Source organism: Amyelois transitella, chromosome 14, assembly GCF_032362555.1.
Source record: "Amyelois transitella isolate CPQ chromosome 14, ilAmyTran1.1, whole genome shotgun sequence".
Classification (NCBI taxonomy): domain Eukaryota; kingdom Metazoa; phylum Arthropoda; class Insecta; order Lepidoptera; family Pyralidae; genus Amyelois; species Amyelois transitella.
In genome coordinates this window covers 3,263,669-3,285,295 of record NC_083517.1, presented here as the reverse complement: position 1 = coordinate 3,285,295, position 21,627 = coordinate 3,263,669, and the positions used below count along the sequence as shown (strand labels likewise).

Here is a 21,627-nt window from a genome sequence, read left to right as displayed (position 1 = left end):
TGATCAAGACGTTGCGTATTATTGTGTCTTCAAACATGAGACAATGAATAAAATACATACATACATACATATCATCACGACTATATCCCTTACGGGGTAGACAGAGCCAACAGTCTTGAAAAGACTGAAAGGCCACGTTCAGCTATTTAGCTTAATGATAGAATTGAGATTCAAATAGTGACAGGTTGCTAGCCTGTCGCCTAAAAAAGAATCCCAAATTTGTAAGCCTATCCCTTAGTCGCCTTTTACGACATCAATGGGAAAGAGATGGAGTGGTCCTATTCTTTTTTTTTTTTATTGGTGCCGGGAACCACACGGGACCGGATAAAATGAATAAAATGTAACGATGATAACAAACTACATGTTGTTTTCACGTAAACTGATATTTTTTTCCTCACGACAACAGTTTCAATTCACGTAATACATTTCACGGAAGTCTTTCTAAGCCCTTTTTAACAAACAGTTCTCTCAAGTTACAAATGATCTTGCAATACATTGATATTAATGCAATACAGCACAAACGTAAGTAAAAAAATACAACTGACAACTTAACAGATGACTTCTAGTACCTACCTAACAAAGTATTAAATCAATATAATATTAACACATACCACGCATCATTGACAAAGTTCAAATTTTCATTATGAAGGTCAAGGATAAATTACCTTTTTAATATACAGTTTATAAGTATCAATATCTATCTACATGCTTGCGTAGGTATTTCAGCAAAATGTTAAAACACGAAGTATCTGGGCGCCAAACACATACATATAGTAAGCAGCTGAGAAAATAAAAAACAGTTTAAGTATCTTAAAACATTTGTTTTAGGTACAGTACATTACATGATATTCATTATGAAGCCAACTTTATTAGGACATTAAATAATCTCTATTCCATCATTAAGCCATACAGCTGGACATGGCCTTTTCATCTTTTCAATAATGTTGGCTCTGTCTACTGCGCAAGGGATATAGACGTGATTATATGTATGTAAAAGAAGCGGTGTACGGCAACATACCGAAGCACATAGCAACCGATAAAAATGGTAGAAAACAATTATTCAATCGTCGAGATCGCAACTCGACAACCTAGTCTCGTTACGAGGTGCCACAGTAAATCAATCAGTAGGTCACGTTTGTCAGCCTTTTAAACTAGGTATGGTTAGGTGTTTAAAGTATTAAAGGTGCTTTAAATAACAAACATTAAAAATATATGTGCATAATAAAAAATGTCCTTTTTAAATACCAATTTGTAAAATTATTTTATAGGCCTATTTTCGCATATCTGGTAGATTATATTTTGTATTTTATACACTACGGATACGAAATGTGTAAAAAAAATTGACACGGTTAAAATAAGAATAACTCCTAAAACAAATTACATGAAGTTTTCATTTTTTTTTGTGCTAATACTATGAATACGAAAAAGAAACTAAAATTGTTCACTCACAAAGTTTTCCTATTGTCTGTAATGTATTGCGAAGCTGCAGTACCTACTAATAAATAACAAACAAACTTAGGGTAAAAATAGATGTCGGCACGGCAGGGCAGGGGAATGACCGTTGCTTGACACACAACTGGCTCAAGGACTGCGGAGATTAGATACTGGCAACGCATAACAAACAACGACAAATTGCAAAATAATTCATGTGTGAGTGAGTGTGGCTAGCGTTCTGGGATTGATGGAAACTGCAAAGTTGTACTTTTTATTCTCTTTGTGTTGCATTGACGGACAGGACGCGAAATACGTGACTAACAGGCATAGACAAATCAACGCGCGTACCATAGACGCAAATGGACATAAAATAATACAAAAATTCAGGCAGGTTGTAGGTTCAAATTAAGTTTATCACTAATATTGCTTGAATAACTAAAAATGCATCTTGTTATCTTGCTACCATTTTCAAGCGAACTAGAAGACAAATCGTTTAATATCTCAGATTTAAAGCGTCATATCGATGTTATGAAACATTACAGATCTTTATTTGACATCTGTGGAAACAGTTTCAAATTTGTGTATTTGTTTTTCGTGACTACCGAACGGAACATGTAGTTCAAAATATTCTGTACGTCATGTAATTAGTACAACAAATTATATATTGTCAATCCCTTCATGACCATCAATATATCGGGATTCTACTATAGGTAGTTATTCCACACACGCTTTTGTCTCACGATGATTTAAAAAATTGAGGAGCATCCATTTAAATACACAAGCTCCACAATGAAGGATAAACTGTGTAAATATTGAATAATGCAATACAAATAGTCTGACAATATTCCAAACATGTGGTGCAATGTTCACTGTTTTAATTTTACAGATAAGTTAAGCTTCTACTTATTCATCTGTTGTTTTTCCTAAGATTTCATTTTTATGTTGTATCTTTGAGTGTTCGCTTTCTTTCTGGGATATGCAGTTCCAGTAGTAACGATTTTCAGAGTACCGATTAACGATACTCTTTCGGTGAGAACATTTAATCACACTACTCACCTTTTTTTATTTTAGACGGTGTAGTTTGAAACTAAAATCAAGTTGTTCAGTACTGTTTGATTCGAATAAAGAATAAAAATTACTGATAAAATCATTACTCTTCCTTTCTGATTTATCGGTAAGAAGGTCAAATAACACAATTGTCAATATTATTTTCCGACTGAATTTACACAGAATGGCATTGCCGTTCCATGTTATACGTGAAGATTGAATAAATACTCAAATAACGTGTATTCAAAGATTTAACAAAGACGTCAGATTTTAAAAAAAATCGTACTTGAAAATTTGCTACATAAATATCTGTAAGTTAAGAATACAATGTTTAAATGTAATTTTGGTAGTAAACCCTTCTGTTGCGTGCTAAGTCTCATAATAAAGTATATCTGTTATACTTACTTGAATAACGAAAAAGTTGCAAAATAAAAACTTTGTACGTATAAAATCACAGCAGCAAGTACAGACGATATTGATCAAAGGTTGTCTCAGAAAGCACCCTCGCGCGATTAAATTACGAAAAAAGTTACGTTTAGTGGAAATACGTAGCCGGCGCCGACCGTGACAGGGTTTTATCGCGAGAAGTGTCGGCCATGTTTTTACGGTGGCGACAACAAAAGCAAACTTTCACCTTTGCAAACGCTTGGCAATAAAAATATTTTACTGCTACCCTCTCGCTGTCCTGTGTCGTCACGCTGGCGAGTTTCAGGACAGACGGGAGTGTCCTTTTTAGGTTGTTTTTATTTTACGGGAAATTATGAGTGCGTCGCAACATGCGCTGTTTTTTTTTCGGAGTTATTATTTCTACTCACATTCCGCTAACTCACAGCCATAGATAGGATAGTTCGATTGAATCTTATATGAAACTCTGAACGTTTTCCAAATCACTTACCTTTATCTGATACGAGTTGACTTTATGCTTTGGCAGAAGATTGAAGGTAGAAAAGTCCAGTCTTCTCGAAAATATTCCATTGGCACCGGCTCCAGCCCTGTAACAATGAAAATATTGAAAAATTATTTACTTTCCATAAATTATACAATGTGATTATGACGCTTAATATTGATAAATAAAATAAATAAATGATTAAAAAGAAAGAAAATTTCTGGGCATTATAAAATAGAAAAAAGGCAAAAGAAAACAGGGGTAGATTTAGCCAAGCATTTGCATTTGCTTATCTGGTAAAAAACGAACTGGCTACACCTATAGCCTATAAGTCTGCGTGATCGTGACAAAGCCGCATAATGTGATTACGACCTGTTCCAATACCAGCATTACAAGCACGAAATGTCAGTCCGTTCGCAAATTGAAATACGTAAATTGGATTTTGATTCATTACTCTACCCTTGACGAGAACGCCAGACTGGCCGCGCGGGCGGCGTCGAACGGGTTAACTGTCAAATAGTGAATTTGAAAAAAGAATGGAAGATTTAAATGTTCCGATTCCCAGCCGAGTTTAATCGCTTTTTCTCTCTCGACTGATCGCTCATCGGATTGATATTATGAGCTTTTTCTATTTTTTGTCTTGCTTACTTTATTCTACCTTGAAGCTCCTTTAAATAAAAGTCTGACATTCTGTGGCGGCAGCCATTTTGGAATTACAATAACGAAGTACTGTATAGTCATTAGAACTAGAAGTGCGTACCAAAATTTGGGTCAATTGTAAACAGGAAACGGGTCAAACAAAGATCCAAACATAAATGAACAGGGCAGCATAAATAGCACCATTAAAAAAGATTATCGAGTTACTCCTCTAATAATCACGTAGCAAAATTTGGTATCTAATCTATGCATTTAATTAATATTAACTCTAGCGATGTTATCAAATTTTGCAATGATACTCGTATTTGCCAGCGAGATATTTTCAAGGTTGAGTACGAGTTCATTATGTAACACGAAAACAAATGACGCATCGCTATTACGAATTAGCACAAAATACAAACGAAAGATCGAATGCAAAATATTTTTTGCCTATCGACGGCGCCACAGTCGAATGCAAAATAACCTGACGACATAGACTTTAAAACAAAAGCACTGGATAGAATATTTCAACTCTTGAAGCCGGTTCTAGTGTACGAAATTTTATTAAAATATACCTAGACTTCATCGCCTTTCCGGGGATTTCGTAATCGAATAAGGGATTACTCACTTTTACTTAGTGCAACGACCATGATTATTTTATACCTAAAAATCCTCTACTGACATGTTCACAAAGCTTAGGTGTGTGTCCGTTCATGCATTTAATAACTTGAATTAGCAAATCCTGATAGTTTTAATTTTTCTGTGCTCGTTTAATTCGGATAATATGTACGAACGAAAAGGGTAAAGGTAAAGGGTCAGGTCAAGAGTACCCGAAACCGCAGAGCTTACATGAAGAGAGTTATGAATGTGAATGAAGCGAAGGAGGTGTGCAGAGATCGTGGCAAGTGGAAAGAGCTCTGCCTACCCCTCCAGGAAAGAGGCGTAATTTTATGTATGTATGTATGTACGAACGAAAACCAAAACTCTTTATTGCACCACAAAACATGTGCCAACGTGTGTGTTTATGCTAGTCGAATCGATGAGTCAATAGAAGTCTGTGTCGGAAGGTGTGGCGAAAAAACTTGTTATTCATTGCCAAGGCCAACCGAATTAGATACCGGCTATATCGCGGTGGGATTGTGTCAACAGCGCAGGCGGCGTGTTTACTTTGACATTGCGAGATAACCGCCATTCTTGCCCGCGGATTCATCCGCGTTATTATTTACTAGCTGCGCTCCCGTGTGAATTCGAGATAGATATTACTTATTTTGTTAATTCAGGTTATATTCTACTCATGTACCCAATTTAATCAAAATCCGTCTAGTAGATTTTGCGTGAACGAGTGACAAACACACAACCACATATACTTTCGCGCTTAAAATATAAATAGGATTATTTCTCCTTCCTAACCTTGCAGGATGCAGGCAATGATGTTGATCCGCCATTTTCAAGCATTTGCCATGTTAAATTCAGTATGACAAATTGAGCTTTATAAAGTAGTCTTAGCTTATGGAAGACCTAATTTCGTTTTGATCAGTCGTGTAAAAAAACAGAAACTTAAATTCATACTCAGTGTAAATACCGTTTTATGAGACAAGTTTGACTATATGTAGTCAACAAACCAAACATGTTTAAGACTTTTTATAAATGCAATAAAAAGGCAATATGAAATACTTGAAAATATGAAGTAAAACAAGTTTACGAAATGTTTAATCAAATAAATTACAATCTGTGATTAAATTTGCATGCTTAACTTGATTTTTCTTCGCATACCTACTCGTTAAAAACTACGATTTCCTGATCACAAAATGTAATTTAGTGTTTTTGTATTTCATCAAAATAAAATAAATTTGTACTTTTTCTATAGCCATTTTCGACCGCTAGTTTGTAGGCCTCTTTCAGTTTCTTCCATCTCTTTCTATCCACTTTATACATTTTCGCTTAATTCAGTATGAATTATATCGTGGTACCTAAACAAATAACAAGGTGATACTGGTTAACCTCACAAAAAAGAATAGAGCGTGTGAGCATGAATAAATTTGAAAGAATACTTATCCCTTTTTAAAAAGTTTGTGGAAAAGCAGCGCACGCGCATATAGTTCGAATTATTCAAGCAACGGAAGTGCGCTCGACTTATATAGGTAACCTTGAGCACACAATGGGTTATTTTAATTTCATCAACAAAAACTTAACACTGGCCCAATGAGTGACATAAGCGGTTGCGCGTCTGCGCGTGTAATTTAAGGCCCTGCATTTTGTGTTTTTTTTTTTTTTATTTTGATAATCTTTCTCTCTTATCGTGACTCCAGTCACATTCTAAGCTGCTAAGTATACTGAGATCTTTGCTTAACCTCTCTCTGACAAAGAATTCACGAAAAGATAGAAAAAAGGGGGAGATAAAAAATATGCCTTATCAACATTGCAGAATAGCCAAACTCATCTTTTCAATATACATTTTTCCCTGTACATGTTCCTTATAATGGTCAAGACATTTAAACTTTTTTTTTATTTAATTTGTTAATGACATGCAAGTTCGAGGAGATCTCCCTGGTTTGCATAACTGGTATAACATACATAATAATATGAACTGAATATTGTAATTGCTTAAGCAAGGTCATTATATATGTCAGCAATGAGACACAAGAAATTAGAAATGTTATTCAAATGTACTCAAACTGTAAAGCCTTATGATACGAAAATAACGTGAAATTGACTCAACACATTTGCAAAAACAAATCATATAATTTTTTTCAGGTGTTTATCTAACCTTATTCAAGTATCTTCTTTATTTTTATTTAATACTCAACGCGTTCTCATAAGTTTACAAGCCGTATTATCTTGTCTCGTACAGAGCTTGTTTACAATACAAACATTGTTCGTTTTAAATAGCGAATGCAATATGGCGGACTTGGCCTTGGCACTTGAATAAAAATAACATGTTTTTGTCGAGTTGATTTTATATCAGAGCCGGCGGACGTGCGTTTGAGTGCATCCGTACGTAACCGTATTAATTTTTTTTTCAACTGATATTGATTGCTCAAGTTTAGTGGCCAGTGATGGCATTTAGCCGTAATTTTTTTAATTTCCATTGCTTAAATACATTCCAGTAGAGGTTGAAATTACCGATTAATTTCTTTATTCAAATAGCTACTAGTAAATAAGTTGACAGGTAACAATATTTTTTATAAAAAGTCATATTATTTGTTTAACAATAGCATAGATGACACATACATACATATGGTCACGTCTATATCCCTTGCGTGGTAGACAGAGCCAACAGTCTTGAAAAGACTGAATGGCCACGTTCAGCTATTTGGCTTAATGATAGAATTGAGATTCAACTAGTGACAGGTTGCTAGCCCATCGCCTAAAAAAGAATCCCAAGTTTGTAAGCCTATCCCTTAGTCGCCTTTTACGACATCCATGGTAAAGAGATGGAGTGGTCCTATTCTTTTTTGTATTAGTACCGGGAACCACACGGTAGATGACACATATGTATTTAAAAGAATATTTTTCGTACTCATACTCTGTATGTTCATGTCATTACATGTTATAGTAATCATAATCGAGACTTATAACCTTTTGCCTCTGACTGGTCAATTTGCGATAAGTAGGGAGATAATATTTTTTGTGCAGTAAAACTTGTTTTTGTTATTATAGTTGCATAATTATTATATCAATAAAAACAATATCGATTACCCATATTTCTAATTATATCTAACCAATGATAAACTTTAGCTTAGGTTCTCCTGTTAACAAGAGGTCAGACGGAAGTCACTATCCGCAGCGGTGGGTATTTAGACATGTCTTATATCCTCTCTTTTTCTCTATATTTAAACATAGAGTTTTAGAGGGAGAACATGGTCACAGGTGGACTCTTAGGCTCATCTCAAGCAGGACCCTGCCGGTACATCAATAGAACGATAATAATGGAAAGCAATCACAAAAATCCATTTAATAAAATTGTAACTGACCAATGTCTGTACTTGAAAGTTATTGGCAAAAAAACTATATCTATATTAGATCATCAAAAGCCAAAATTGTATTTTTTTAACTTTTCTGCCTGTCTGTATGTTTGTACCCCCAAAACGCAAAATAATTACTCCGATTTGAGTGCGGTTTTTTTAGATATCTTACGCTTGGTCCAACTGAGAGAAAAATCGTATATTTACTGGTATGTTTAAAAAAAAATCCCCACACCGCTCTTAGTAGCAATACTCGTATAGGGAGTCACGAGATTTCATTTAAACTTTTACGGCGAAGGAAGTCGCGGCCAAAAGCTTGCACTTACTAAACAATATAAGGGTAACATTACACCTACAGAAGCTATTGATTCAGTTGAACTGAACATCTATTGTAATTTGAAAGTAGACACCGTATGCCCTAGACCGGTTTCAGACTTTCTCATGGATGGGCTTTCGGACCACGCTGCCAGACCGGCTCGACTCTTGGAACTAGAACCACTGAATATATTTCCAAATGGTTTTTTTTTGTTTAAAGATTATAAACTAATATAAAGAAAGAGATTGATAGTTTCTTGTAATATTTTTTAGTCGCCGTTCTTCATCAAGTAAGTAGGTCCAGTTATTTGTATGAGTTTTACATCGCTTTTCGCATCGCCAGAACTTTCTGGAACACAAACCCTAAATCACTAAACAGGTATTGTAACCCCTTCACAGTGATTCTTATATCTACAATTCTACATACTCTCAATAATATATCCATAAATAGCACTGAAGCTAAATCAAAAACTAATTTAAGAAAAAAATATTATAACAAAAATTATTTCCCGCCAAAAACTCCATAAAAAAATCACAAATTGGCGGGAACAGCATCTCTTTTTTTTAGTTCTTTTCTGTGGCCGGTAGGTATCCCGAACAGTACCATAATTATCGTATTTTTGTCAGTAAAATAAAATTTAAAAATAAATAATAAGACTTTTAAACGTACCTAATATTTTCGAAGGAAAACAAACCATTCTTATTAACATAAATTTGAATAAAAATTAAACAAGATTTCAACGTGCTATTCGTCATTGTTATTGCCAAATATTTAAAAACTATTAGCTCTTTATAAAAATCGTTTGAATGTCCGCTACGTTTAGAGTGTATGAACTCTATGGACTAATTAATAAACAAAATATTTGCTTGCACAGAATAAAGCTTATTAAAAAGTTTATTATATTATTAAAACTACTCCATATAAATCACAGAAAAGGAAGTCAGGTCTATTTGCAGTCGCGTCATTGAAACAGCGTTAATTAACCAAATACTAATTTGAATTTATAGATGAGCAAATGTATATCAAAGTCAGCACTAAAATGTAAATCAGCTGTAAATGAGTTATGGTAATCTTTTTTATTGTGTTGTGATTGTGTCTCTAACTAACTTATGTACACTTATGTTCGTCATATTTATTTTCCATTAACAGGACTTATTGGTACCTAAAAAAAGTCTACAATCACTGAAATATAACACTAAAATTTAGCACTATCTAGGAGCTTTTTAAACCCAGCAGAGCTGTAAAAATACACGTGAAATTCAAAAACAAAATTCAAAAACAATTCCTACTTTACAATTTCAAGTGAATTAAAATTCAAAGTCGAATGTAGACTTCTAGGTCAAACCTTGGATATGCGGAAACCGAAATAAAACAAAAATACAGTGCGAGCGAGACAAACTAAGTCTACTGCATCGTGGATGTAAACAACCAAAGACCTTGGCCTCGAAGAATGGGCCCCTCCAAATTGGATTACCTAATCGAGCCGCCGCCGGCGACTGCGCACGATTTTTGCTGTAAATAAATGCGAGTGGATAGCGGAACAAAATGCGCACAGAAGTACAATCATACATACATATATACATACATATGGCCACGTCTATATCCCTTGCGGGGTAGACAGAGCCAACAGTATTGAAAAGACTGAATGGCCACGTTCAGCTATTTGGCTTAATGATAGAATTGAGATCATCAAATAGTGACACGTGAGCCCATCGCCTAAAAAAGAATCCCAAGTTTGTAAGCCTATAACTTGGTCGCCTTTTACGACATCCATGGGAAAGAGATGGAGTGGTATGGTGGTGGGAGTGGATTCAGCAACTAATGAGATCTCTCTCTCTTGAATCAATCGCAAGTAGCTCAAAGTGTCTCATCTGTTCACATTTTAACGTGTTCACTGACACATAATCTCATAAAAGGAATTCGTTGTAAAAACATGCATGCTGTAAAAACGGGCCGTATTATATCAATTTCATAATATTAGAACTTGATGAGTTATTATGTATGTGTTTTTAGTTTAGGTAGTTCATTCTTTTTTTTTTTTTTTTGATGATTAGTAGGAATTTATGTAAGGTCTTTTTATACATTCAAATCGTTTTATGGACTGCGGTAACCACTTACCAAAAGGTTGGCAATATACCTGATAGACTTATTTGATTTGTAAAAGTGATGAAACTTTTTAATGCACACTAAAATAATACTACAGCGCCGTGTGGTTCCCGGTATCAATAAAAACAAAGAATAGGACCACTTCATCTTGTTTCCATAGATGAACTAAGGGATAGGCTTTTAAACTTGGGATTCTTCTTTTAGGCAATGGGCTAGCAGCCTGTCACTATTTGAATCTCAATTCTATCATTTATATAAAATAATACTGTAGTAGGTACGGAATAAAATTAGTGATAAAAAATGTTCATCTCTTCAAGAGATATCTTCCAGACAAGATTATAGGAGGTAGAAAATAAACAAATTGAAGCAATTGATAAATTGTTATATATAGACGCGGGCCAAACAACGAGTAATAAAAATAATTAGGCAATTAGAACAATTGAGAGCGGGGGCGTGGCAGGCGAAGTCTGACAGTTTTCATTGTATGTAAAGTGTGGATTGTTCACCCGTGAACAGGCCAGGTCAAGTTCTGGATTTGATGACTCATCAAAATCATTGAAGACCAGACCGGTTGCAGTCCAGTCGCGTTTATACATATTATTTGGATGAATTCTATGCTGTTATGCATTAGGCACAATCTTGAACAATCTTATTGATCGTCAATTTCGCAATACTGTTCAAATTTCTTTTAACAGTTTTTTTTTTTATATGTGTGTGTCTGTGTAATGCTTGTTACGTGTATCTTACTTATTTTTTGCAAATAATTACATTGTTTCAAACAACACTAACATAGCCAATAACAAAGTAATAAAAAATTGTTTTTTCGTGTTTGTTATTTTCGCTTCGATCTTGTTGAAGTGAATTTAAAAATGGCCACTTATTGGCCAACATAAAAATATAAGTAAACCGGTTGATTTTATATAATTGTGATTTGTTGTTTTGTCCTTGAAATACCTATAGAATATGCAAGGCTCTGATTATGTATAGACCTGTTTTATGGTGGTCGCATTCAATTCATATTTTGTGCTTCACTAGGTACTATTTTTAAATGATATACCAGATTCATAAGTAATTTGGAGAATTTTTTGTAGTAAATAAGCTAAGGCAAGTTTTAAAACATACTTATTTATTTTATATTTCACTGTTTATCCATTTGGTGATATGTAACTATTGACATGATAGAAGATGTAGTGCTTACTAAAACTGTTTTTTTTTTTTCAATTATATCTTTAATCCGAATAGATCAGTAGATATTAAATAAATATTGTCTGAAAGTACGGATATAAATAGGTTGGCAGTAGTCTATTTATTAAAATATCAAAGGTAAGTTGGCGGTTTTTGTATGTTTTTTGTAATACCATTTAACGACTACGTTCTAATGATTGGTTTACACTGAAGTTTTTACCGAACTGATTTATATATTATTTCGATATGATAATTATAACTAAAAATGAGTCACGTTTTAGTTTGGCCCTGATATTTAGTTTTATTTCATAGTTAGATTTTTTGTTGTAAATTATAATTGTGGGTTGAATCTTTTTCATCGTCTTCTCATCCAATAAGGAGAGGAGTTTCTCAATTGGCAGCGATTTCATAAAGTTATATTTTTATTACCATCTTTAGGCAGACAAGTTAAGCATAATACGTAATTAACAGTTAAACGTACAAGAAGATTTGGTTTTATCTTCAGTTGGCTTCTTAATCAGAAGTTCATCTCCAAAAACCTTCTTACCTTTTCGTCGCGTTCTCAGAGATCTATGTATATAAATTCGTTGATGAACATAAATATTAATATAAAAAAAAATTGAGTAAGAGACAACGAGAAATCTTTTCCTAATTTGCCGGAAACTAAACTGCCAATTACATTACACGGAGATGAACAAACAGGTTTAATTCACACAAACAATTTGCAAACATTATCATCACATAATATCATAAATAGCAAGATTCTCATTACACATATTACATAACTGTTTTGTAAAACCACTGTGTTGATTATGCAAATGTAGGAATTAATTGACTAACTCATTACGGTTTTATTTTCATGTACATAAAGTTGATTCTGAATGTCTGTGGTCAGAATATTTGTAATTAGGTAAGGCTGAGAAAAAATAAAATGAAGCATTTAAACATAAGGCGTGTTTTTATATTTAAAGCATATATAATGTCTCAAAATCCCTATATAATAATATTCGTTATAATATATTATATTTAATATATTTATAATAAATTATACGTAAGTAAAACTAAAACACTGGTTTTTGAAATGGAGAAAGAAATGACAGCATGTAATATTTTGATTGGAGGAGAAAGAGTGGAGCAAGTGAAAGAGTTTGTATATCTAGGATCAAAGTTTACATCAGATGGCAAGTATGATAGTGATATTGAAAGGAGAGTGAACGCGGGGAACATGGTGAATGGAGCTTTGCATGCCTTTATGAGCAGTCAGAAACTATCCAAAAAGGCTCGACTGGCTGTGCACAGGGGCGTGTTGGTCCCGACATTAATGTATGGGAGTGAAAGTTGGGTATGGCAAAAGAAGCATGAAAGCAGAATAAATGCAGTGGAAATGAGAGCGTTAAGGAGTATGATGGGTGTGAAATTGAGTGACAGGATAAGGAACAGCGTGATAAGGGAATGTTGTGATGTGAAAGAAGATGTAGTTACAGGAATAGAAAAGGGTATGTTAAGATGGTTCGGTCATGTGGAGAGGATGAATGAAAGCAGGTTGACTAAGCAGATATACAAGGAGAGTGTGGAGGGAAGGGTCGGAGTGGGAAGACCTAGACGAACGTATCTTGATCAAATTAAGGACGTCCTGGTAAAGGGTCAGGTCAAAAGTACCCGAAACCGCCGAGCTTGTATGAAGAGAGTTATGAATGTGGACGAAGCGAAAGAAGTATGCAGAGATCGTGGCAAGTGGAAAGAGGTAGTCTCTGCCTACCCCTCCGGGAAAGAGGCGTGATTTTATGTATGTATGTATGTATAATAAATTATAATATTTGGCATAAAGTAAAAAACAAATCGTTAAGCAGTAATATACGGTTTTTTCTGGCAATTGGCACAGGAGAAGCCCCACGCAAATGCTAGTCGAATACAATTTAACACTAACAGTAATACTAACCTGAAAGAAGATATTATACTTACATATAATGTATGTAGCAACTTATATAGGCTAACACATTGTAAAACTTACAAATTCATATATAGAATCCGATTGTCTCAGGCTCAAGTCACGCAACAAACCGACAACAATGTCTTCATTGACACCGGCAGTATTGTTAGTAAGTACATAAATAAAATGTAAAACTCTATTTTATGGCACGCGAAGACGTCAACTTGGTCGCTCGATACTTGTAATGCAAGAGTGCACTGCTGTGTTATCGCCAAGTCCAATTAATTGAACAAATCGATTTAGATTTGGTGATACGTCAAGTCAAAATAGCTCTAAACCGAAGACCTGCTTGTTTAGATGATTAAGTTCCACTTCATGGCATGCAAGGATTGCGGTAACTTTAAAGATGTTTTCATGTTCACCCCTCCGGGCCAGAGGCATGATAATATGTATGTAATAACGTTAAAACGAAAAAAGAAATTATTACAACAGTGTGTTTTATTCAATGGCTGCAACGATTGAACCAATAACTAGTTAAACAATATTTGACCCGAGCCTCGATGGCTCTGAGCACGACCCGACTACGACAGACGAGGATTAAAAGATAACAGATATTTACAAAAGCTGCTCATAGTAAAGTGCTTTCCAAGACGCCATTTCAACATCCCCGAGGCTGAATCTAATTCTAAAGGAACAAGATTGCCGCGGCAGTAAAACACAATGCAGACAGAATTTCAAATGCAATCAAAACCATAGGCAAACAAAGGGATATTTACATTATTATTTATTGTCTACGCTGCACAGGCCACACTTGATATGATATCAAGTTAACAAGTCAACGCTGTGCAGACGTCATTTCCAGCCTATTGCGTACAGTGATAATTTGTTAGAGATACATCGTAGACTTGTTCATGCACTTGGCTTTAAGGATCAGCAACAGCCCCCGGGCTATGCAGTAAATCAGACCAACCAAGAACCTTAACTTGAAAAGTTATGTTTTACGCGCTATGAAAGTGATTAAACTATTCTATTTTTGTATATTAAGATGTGGATTAAAATACACATTGAGATATTGTTGTTATTTCATATTTGCAAAAATATAATACAATGTACGTATTCACTTTGTTGTCAGTAGTTTAACAGTAGAATTGACCTTTTTGAAGGGACAATGCACGCGATAGGTGCTCGCTTTGAGCTCATTGAACTACTGAACTTTGCTTACGGTTGCCGATTGCCACACCGCTCACATTCCCGAAGTAATGACATCCATTCTCTCGTACACTGTCAATTATCACTATTTAGTTCAATATTTGAATACAATGATTCGCTGGATTTAGGCAGCAACTTCCGAGTGATTAAACGTCCTAGTACTTTCACAATGAACTAGCTTTGTTAACCAAATGTAATGTCAGGAACAATGATAGTATTATTTGCATTTTAGAACAATTGTGTTCCAGCGCGAGCGCAGTCAACGAAAGTGACGTACGCTCAGCAACATCGCGCCATCGTGTTATATTTAGCTGGAACATAAAGCTTCGCTTACAAATTTAATTGCATCGTCGATCGCCCGCCGCGAGACGCAAATAGCATTTCGTCCCTGAACCTAAACGAACTTTCTCCCGTTCGATGCAGCGTAAACGTCGAGAAAATATTTGTTAGTTTGCTTCAAACAGCGCAGACTTGCCTGGATTCGAGTGCTCACTACACCGTGAGTAATGTACTTGCAAGATGCATTTTGCCGTCTCTCACGGGATTCGACTTTCCTTTTGATAATGTAAAATATATTCTGAATCACCGATGTTTGCAATTTATTAAAGCTAGTATAAAGTTCTTCGGAACTGACGCGTACATATTATAGTGCCGGTCAGCACCGTCTGGCGAGCACAGAACTTCCAAGAGTAATTTTGAGAATTAATGGCTAAATTATGCATAGTTCGCTCTAAATTGTCGCTGCTGCGCCGCTCGACTGCGTAATGAACCGCACTGACCATGTACGTAGGGCGATCATAAAATACAGCATTTAATAAAATCTTTATGGCATCGAAAGCGAGATTGGAAAGGTATATATTACCAGCAATATTCACAAATCAATTGACTGGTGTAATTTGAAAGTGTCGTGTCACTGTTGACTAGCTCTATGCTATTATCGAGAGGCTGTGAATGCCATTCGGGCTGCAATACGCATTGTAATGTTGCATCGATCATTTAAGTCTGTGTATGCTTTGAAACGGCATGAGGGGAGCGTATGCTTGTGTTGAGCTGCGGCACACTGGTGCGTGCCCACACGCTTGCGCTTATTCACCATACAATGCATACAATGCACACGTAAATACATCTTCACCCGACTCCACTGTGCATAATCACGAAAATTTGCAAGTAAAATTACGAGACACGGCACTTTTTAAGCTTCGCAATTGTAAAACAGCATTGTCTCGGCTAAGCGGCGATTTGTATACTGTAGGACCAAAATTTGACGCAAGGTCGAGCAGTCGAGGTACAATGGGGAATGATGACGTTTACGAAGTTGGATAAAGAAGGGTTCGGGTTTCATTTGGATGCAATTTATGCAGGCATGCGCCGTTGCGTCGATCACGCCCTAAAAACAGAACTAACGAGCCGCGGCCAGTGGCGACGGCATGGGAACGGAAATCATCGGTTCTTGGCAACGGGAAACACAGACAGACTTCAGACAATAATTTGTGACCACTTAGAGACAATATAAGGGCTTAATTGACCAAAGAAAATAACTTGTCATTATTTATTTGCAGAACGTAGTAATTTATACAGATAAGTTCTAGTTACCTAGAGTTGACAAGTGAAATTAAGACCGAGCAAGGGTTAAATTTAATGGGTTTAATTTCATAGGCTATAAGTTTATTTACGACGGAATATAATTTCTATATTAATATATTTTTAACCAGTCTTACTTATCTAATATCAAAATAATAAACATGTATTCATCTCATCTTAACGTTTTCTAGGTTGCTTAGTTCCTAAGTTGTTTCAAATATAATTTATGTGATAAATACTTCTCAACTTTATAAATCATTCATTCTCAATTGTTTATATCATCGTAAATCTTTTGAAATACGTAACTTCCATTTTAGTTGTAGAGCAATTAATGTACTTGATAAATCACTCGCTTTGAAATCGCTCTCCTAAACGTGAAATTGTATACAATCATTTAATTGTTTCAATTAACTTCATTTTTGCAACTGTAAGTTAATAAAGTACAATTCACAGTATGTAGAAAAAAATTTATAACGCAATTTTTTGGCAAAACGTGTCATTTCAAATGCCTAACTAAAAACACATTTTACACCAACTTTTGCCAGACAATGACAATCAAAGGAGCAACCTAAATTGAAAAACACCACACCCAGCCGTGTAGCAGCGACACTTACTTGTTCAAGGCCATTGATTGAATGAATTCAAGACGTTATCCAAATCGGCGATACCCTTCAGAGGCCTCCCCTCATACAAACTTCACGCACCACTTATGTCTGAGTCATAGCTCCAAACATCAGGGGGCCGCATTCATTGGTTAAAAAACTAAGTAAGCCAAGGTCAGCTTTTATTATTATTATCAAAACATTGGTTGTTAAAAGTCTCATTTGGGTGTGCACAGGGAAGGGAACTTGGCGCGAGAACATCGCCGTACACTTTTTTTTTTTTCAAATTCATACATTTCTCTAATTAGTAATAGACGTATGGACTCAAAATTTCTTGATAAAAAGTATTTCATGTCAGTACTTTATGTTGGCATTATAGTAACATAGCCTAATTATATTTACATTTTTTTACCATTCAAATTGTTACTGTGTGGTCCAAATCAACAGGATAAAGTAATGAAAATGACGTTCAAATTTTACTCTACGCAGCTAAATACCGGTTGTGTGAAGTGCCGATCCACGCCTATGTGGTCAGAACAAAATTAAGTACAGAAAGGCATTTAAAAAAAAAACTACAAAAAATAACAGTCTTCAACAACAAGCTGAACGTTTCTGATATAATATAAGTCTTTCAGTCACTAACAAAAGAAGTGAATTTCGGAAAATCTACTTTTCCATAAGAACATACATACCAAAGTTCAGATTCCTACGCCCAATAGTTAAGCTGTACGCTGCCAGTAGTCAACAAGAGAACGCAAGAGCATAAAAATATTGGTTTTTTTTTATAATTTACCAAACTATTATAGAAATTAAAGAGATTTCATTCACATTTTATTACTTTTATCTTTCAAAAGTTTCATCAGATAGTTTCTTTTGCATGATCAAAGTGAACCTTCTGTGTGTACACCTGTGCTATGTGTTACGTGGCTGAACATAACAAAACAACTATGGCTGGTGGGCTCGTCTCAAGGCCACTACGTGACCAGACTGCTTTTTGTCGGCAAAAAACGCGATAACAATAACTTCCCGCAAAATTAATCATTAAGATAAAAAAAAAATATGTGGCTGTTATCTCGGAGTAGGTTTTGTTTAAATCTTTTTTAATTATTTTGAAATTGATCCCTCAGATCTGTTCTGAAGTAGGCGCAGGCGCATTTTTCTTTTGAACTGATGATTTTGAAATTAATATGAGTTAAGTATAGTTCTTTAATAAGTACTTGTTTGTTTTTTTTTACTGAATAACAACCTTTTTGCGTAAATAGGCAACAGAAGTGATAAAATTTACAGATTAAGCTTATAATTTATGATAAAAAATTATACCTTTACATAATTGAATTAAAAATTACCTTTTTAAAAGTTATTATAATTAAAAAAAACGAAAAACATTTTACTTGGTATATTTTTAAAACGTGGGACAGAGAGAGAGAAAGAAAAGTAGAGACAAAGCCTTTTACCGCTTTTAAAGTGTTCATAATTCAAACAGGCGAGGCGTCAGCTATAAGAATATGTAACTAATATTTTTAAAATTCATATCAGGCCGGCTGGATCAGTCTAATGTGACTGCACAATGAGCAAACGGCGGCTAGATCGGCCGCGGAATGCAAATAGCCTTATTTCAAATAGTAATTTCCTTTATCAAGTTTGTTAGCACGTACCTAGCTTCTAGATCTTGGAAATTGGATGGGACTGAGGACCAATTGGACGCGAAATTAGTTGGTAATTTTCACGGTCTCTATTTTTTAAAAAGTTATTATTTTAAGCTCTTATTTTTGGCGAATTTACGAAACAATTTAAGAATAAAATACGTAGCTTTAACCGAAAATATCAGCCAAGCTGAAGCAAAGCTTAAAATGGCCCGATCCATTTTTTATACAGGATAAGTTTAATATTTTCAATTCTTATAGTCAAATATATTTTGTCATGTCACATCACACGATAATATAATATAACGACACTTATGCACGCATACGTTAGTCGATGTTCATAATTTTTGAGACGCCTACTTATATATTTTTAAAGAAATATATATATGTTCAATTCATTAATGATGACCGCCCCACCTACCCACTGTTCCATATTTGTAACAATGAGTCGCGCCGCCGAACAAATTGATGCGTTTACGCATGTAAATTACCACATTATTTCTATTATCTGTTAGGTAGACGAAAGACGATTGTTTTTTGTTTATCTTTGATAGTACTTTCACAATTTAACACTACCAACTAATATTTTGCAAGCGTTAAAAATAATGCACGATGCACTAAGTGCATTTCAAACGGTGTGTTCTTAAAGTAACTATGTACCTACTTAGTTATTTTCCGCTCGTAATAATATTGTTTTGTAATGCAACATTGTTAAACACGTAGTAAACGTCATGTCACTGACCTACACGAACACAACTATGTTTAACACTATTGTTGTTACATTATATGAGAAGATAAGGTAATATATATCAAGAATGGCAAAATTGAGAATATGAATCTAAGTAAATGTCTTCAGACAAAGCTAGAGTCGAAAATATATTTAATAATTAAAAGAAAAAAAAAATAGAGTTTCCTGGTAAGTATTGGAAACACTAGCTGTACAATGCTAGCCAAATTTACTGAGCAAAGTGATGAAACTGATCTACTTAGTTGTGAGAAATAAAATTAAGCTTACCTAGAGTAACTAGTAAGTTACTATAACAATGTATATTTTTAAAAGAAAATAAAACAAAAAAATTGGTACCTAAAGAAAGAGTTACAATAGCGAATACTATCTTCAAACATAAGTAACAGTCATAACAGTCATCACTCGTTAGCGTTTGAGAACGCACGCGCTGGTTTGTTATTATTTGTAAATTCGATTTGTCACGATGTTTGCGTGCGCAAGCTGTAAGCTCAAACATACGGATGGACCAGTTTGCAGTGCTTGTAGGTTGCAGTATGATTTTGGTTGTGCCGGCATCTCGGAGAATGGCTATAGGAAATTGGGTGAGCGGAAAAATGTTTGGCGATGTCCTACATGCAAGTCTGGCTCGTCACCTTCGCTTACTTCAACCTCCCCTATGCCTACGCAGTTAGACAGAATCCAGGAACAGCTTAATCAGATTGCTTTCCAACTTGTACCTTTGAAAACTCTTATAGAAGACGTGAAAATTATAAAAACGGAAGTTTCCGATTTGAAAGTATCTGTTGAAATGGCGCACGATACTATGGAAAACCTCACGAAGACAGTCGCGGACTTGGATGCCAGAGTATCACACGTTGAAAGGATAGCTGACTTGGTTCCTGCCTTACAGGATGAGATTATCAAATTAAATCAGGATATTGAGGATAGGGACCAGTGGGCACGTGCCAATAATGTGGAGATTCGTGGGATTCCTCTAAAAAAGAATGAAAACCTCTACGAGTTTGCTCAAAGAATCGGTGAATTATGCGACTACCCTGTTAGGAGGGAGGATATAAACTATATAGCAAGAATACCAACTAGAATTGCAGGTGCGGAGAAATCAATTGTAATTGCCTTCAATAATCGGTACATCAAAGAGAATCTGGTGGCGTCTGCACGAAAATGTAAACAGCTGACGCTTTCCAACCTGGGCTTTGCTGCGTCGGGGCCGGTTTATGTTAATGATCATCTCACTTTGAAGAACAAAACCCTATTAAACAAAGCAAGAACACTAGCCCGTGAAAAGGATTTTCGCTACATCTGGGTGAAGCACTCGAAAATAATGGCCCGGAAGTCAGATACATCGCCTATTTTCCTTATAAAGAACGAAAAAGATCTAACGAAAATAATATAAGTTATTACTTTCCAATAAAAATCTCATTGTTTATTGTCCTCCAATATTCATTTTTCTACACCAAACTATACACAAATTATCATTCATTTTTCTACTCTCTATTATATGTAAACAGTTTGAGAACCGCGCTTGCATTCCAATCATTTAGCTGTGCCGATTTGCTTATCGGTTGGTTATTGCTTGGGGGTAGGCTGACATTGTGCACGACCGTCATACGCTTGTATTTATTTTTTTGCATACCACTGCCTTACGATAACAATGTACCGTTATGTATTACGAAATTGCGTCGGCCCGTAGTTTTCTCAGTTATCATACATAATATAATGCAGTTTAATATCCTGATATTGTATTTTCAATTATTTCGTTGGTCAATAAATATAAGAAATATTAAATTTATATATACTAGTATTTTTAAAATATATGCCTACAATTTATGTTTTCTCAGTTATAAGGTTTCACTTGAGTTTTTATATATTATTATCACATCATGTGCTCTAATGAGTTAAATGTATTTTATCAGAATACGCGGGGGCTACGTACAAAGACACATTTTTTTAAAAGAAATCTCCTTCAAAATTCTTTTGATATTATTTCCTTGACGGAAACCTGGTTGATGGATGAGATAGGCAGTAGCGAGCTGTTTGATAAACGGTATGTTGTTTTTAGGCGCGATAGGAATTATAAAAGGACAGGGCAACAATACGGTGGTGGAGTTCTTCTTGCGGTTCATCGTGATTTAGCGGCTGTTGAACGGCCTGAATGGCATTCATCAGCCGAAGATGTATGGGTTACCATAACCTCTAACACTAAAAACCAAAATAGGATCTTTAATAAATTACACGTGTGTACAGTTTATCTGTGTAAGGAAAATTTTGGTAATTCTTTTAATTTACAATTGAGAAACTTCTCCGAGAAAATTTCTTCTATTTACAACTCGTGCCCTAAT

At 35.0% G+C, this 21,627-nt stretch overlaps 2 protein-coding genes across 2 annotated transcripts in view; one reads left to right on the top strand and one right to left on the bottom strand.

The window, feature by feature from the left end:
- The window catches only part of LOC106130894 (headcase protein), a 67,399-nt gene that overhangs the window by 35,299 nt on the left and 10,473 nt on the right, over positions 1-21,627 (bottom strand). The window contains exon 2 of the mRNA XM_013329834.2: positions 3,377-3,473. Within this exon, the coding sequence (XP_013185288.2) occupies positions 3,377-3,473 (97 nt within the window). The remainder of the gene's footprint in view (positions 1-3,376; positions 3,474-21,627) is intronic.
- LOC132902526 (uncharacterized) lies at positions 19,728-20,748 on the top strand. The gene has a single exon (XM_060947944.1). It carries the CDS (start codon positions 19,752-19,754, stop codon positions 20,679-20,681), a length of 930 nt encoding a protein of 309 aa, XP_060803927.1. The 5' UTR covers positions 19,728-19,751; the 3' UTR covers positions 20,682-20,748.